Source organism: Vicia villosa, unplaced genomic scaffold, assembly GCF_029867415.1.
Source record: "Vicia villosa cultivar HV-30 ecotype Madison, WI unplaced genomic scaffold, Vvil1.0 ctg.000025F_1_1, whole genome shotgun sequence".
Taxonomy (NCBI): domain Eukaryota; kingdom Viridiplantae; phylum Streptophyta; class Magnoliopsida; order Fabales; family Fabaceae; genus Vicia; species Vicia villosa.
This window is the reverse complement of record NW_026704957.1, coordinates 899,919-900,902: the sequence shown is the minus strand read 5'-3', so window position 1 is coordinate 900,902 and position 984 is coordinate 899,919. Positions and strand designations below refer to the sequence as shown.

The 984-nt window shown below is 40.2% G+C and overlaps 1 protein-coding gene across 1 annotated transcript; it reads left to right on the top strand.

The window, feature by feature from the left end:
- On the top strand, nucleotides 1-453 carry LOC131622176 (uncharacterized). Its single transcript, XM_058893206.1, has one exon. The coding sequence runs from the start codon at nucleotides 1-3 to the stop codon at nucleotides 451-453; it is 453 nt and encodes a 150-aa protein (XP_058749189.1).
- Nucleotides 454-984: the final 531 nt, after the last annotated feature.

Here is a 984-nt window from a genome sequence, read left to right as displayed (position 1 = left end):
ATGGTTCCTGAGGAGGTTCTGGCAACGAGAGCAGAGAGCGACTGGAGTTGCGTCGATGGGTACATCACCTGGTACTACAGAGTGTTACACCCGTACATGTTTCCCGTTGCACTTGGAGATCCGTCCAGACCAGCCCACGAGGAGATTCTGCGGACTCATCAGGCTGAGATGGACCACACTCAGGATATTCTTCTTCGGTATCGTCAGATCGCTGGCACGGACCTACGAGCCATTGTAGATGGTTTATTCCCTGAGGGGTCTGAGCAGAGGCGTGTGGTGGATGTTATGATTAGGCTGGAAGAGGAGGCATTTATGTACCGTAGACATCGTGCCAGGGCTGGTGGGACATTTGACGCTAGAGGCAGAGCTAGCAAAGGGCGTGGTGGACGCAGAGGCGGAGGCGGGGCCAAAGGCAGAGGAGAGGCGCATGATGATGTCCGGCACACACATTAGTGATGCCTGTGGTTTTTTTTATATATGTATTTCTATTTCATTTATGTATGTTACTTTGATGACGTATTCGACATTATGACGAACATTGTTTATACGATGTATTTTTTTTTGTCTACCATTTACTATTGCCTTTAAAATGCATTACTTTAATTTTACATTTTTGTAATAAAAGTTGAGTTTTGAAGTTGAATGAACATGATTTGAAAATATAGCAGACTGTTCTGTAGATACATTTACGAAACACTCTGTTTTCAACACGTTCCGTAGATGCATCTACGGAAGGATTGCTGAAATGAAATAAGTTTATTTTAACTATACAATAATATGTTTTTAACGCTTCCGTAGATGCATCTACGGAACGAAACAATTTTTTTTTAAAAATAGATGTTTCTGAATGTACAAAAGTATAAGACAAAATTGAAAATTCACGTGGTGGCTAAGAGATTCACGTGATCTATTGAGAAATTATCAAAGATCATTCAGTATTTTGTGGTTTTCAATTTTTTAAATCGATTTTCAATTTTTATTTAA

What these genes read in the sequence shown, in the direction of transcription:
- LOC131622176 (XM_058893206.1), top strand. Translation starts at nt 1, where the DNA reads ATGGTTCCTGAGGAGGTTCTGGCAACGAGAGCAGAGAGCGACTGGAGT.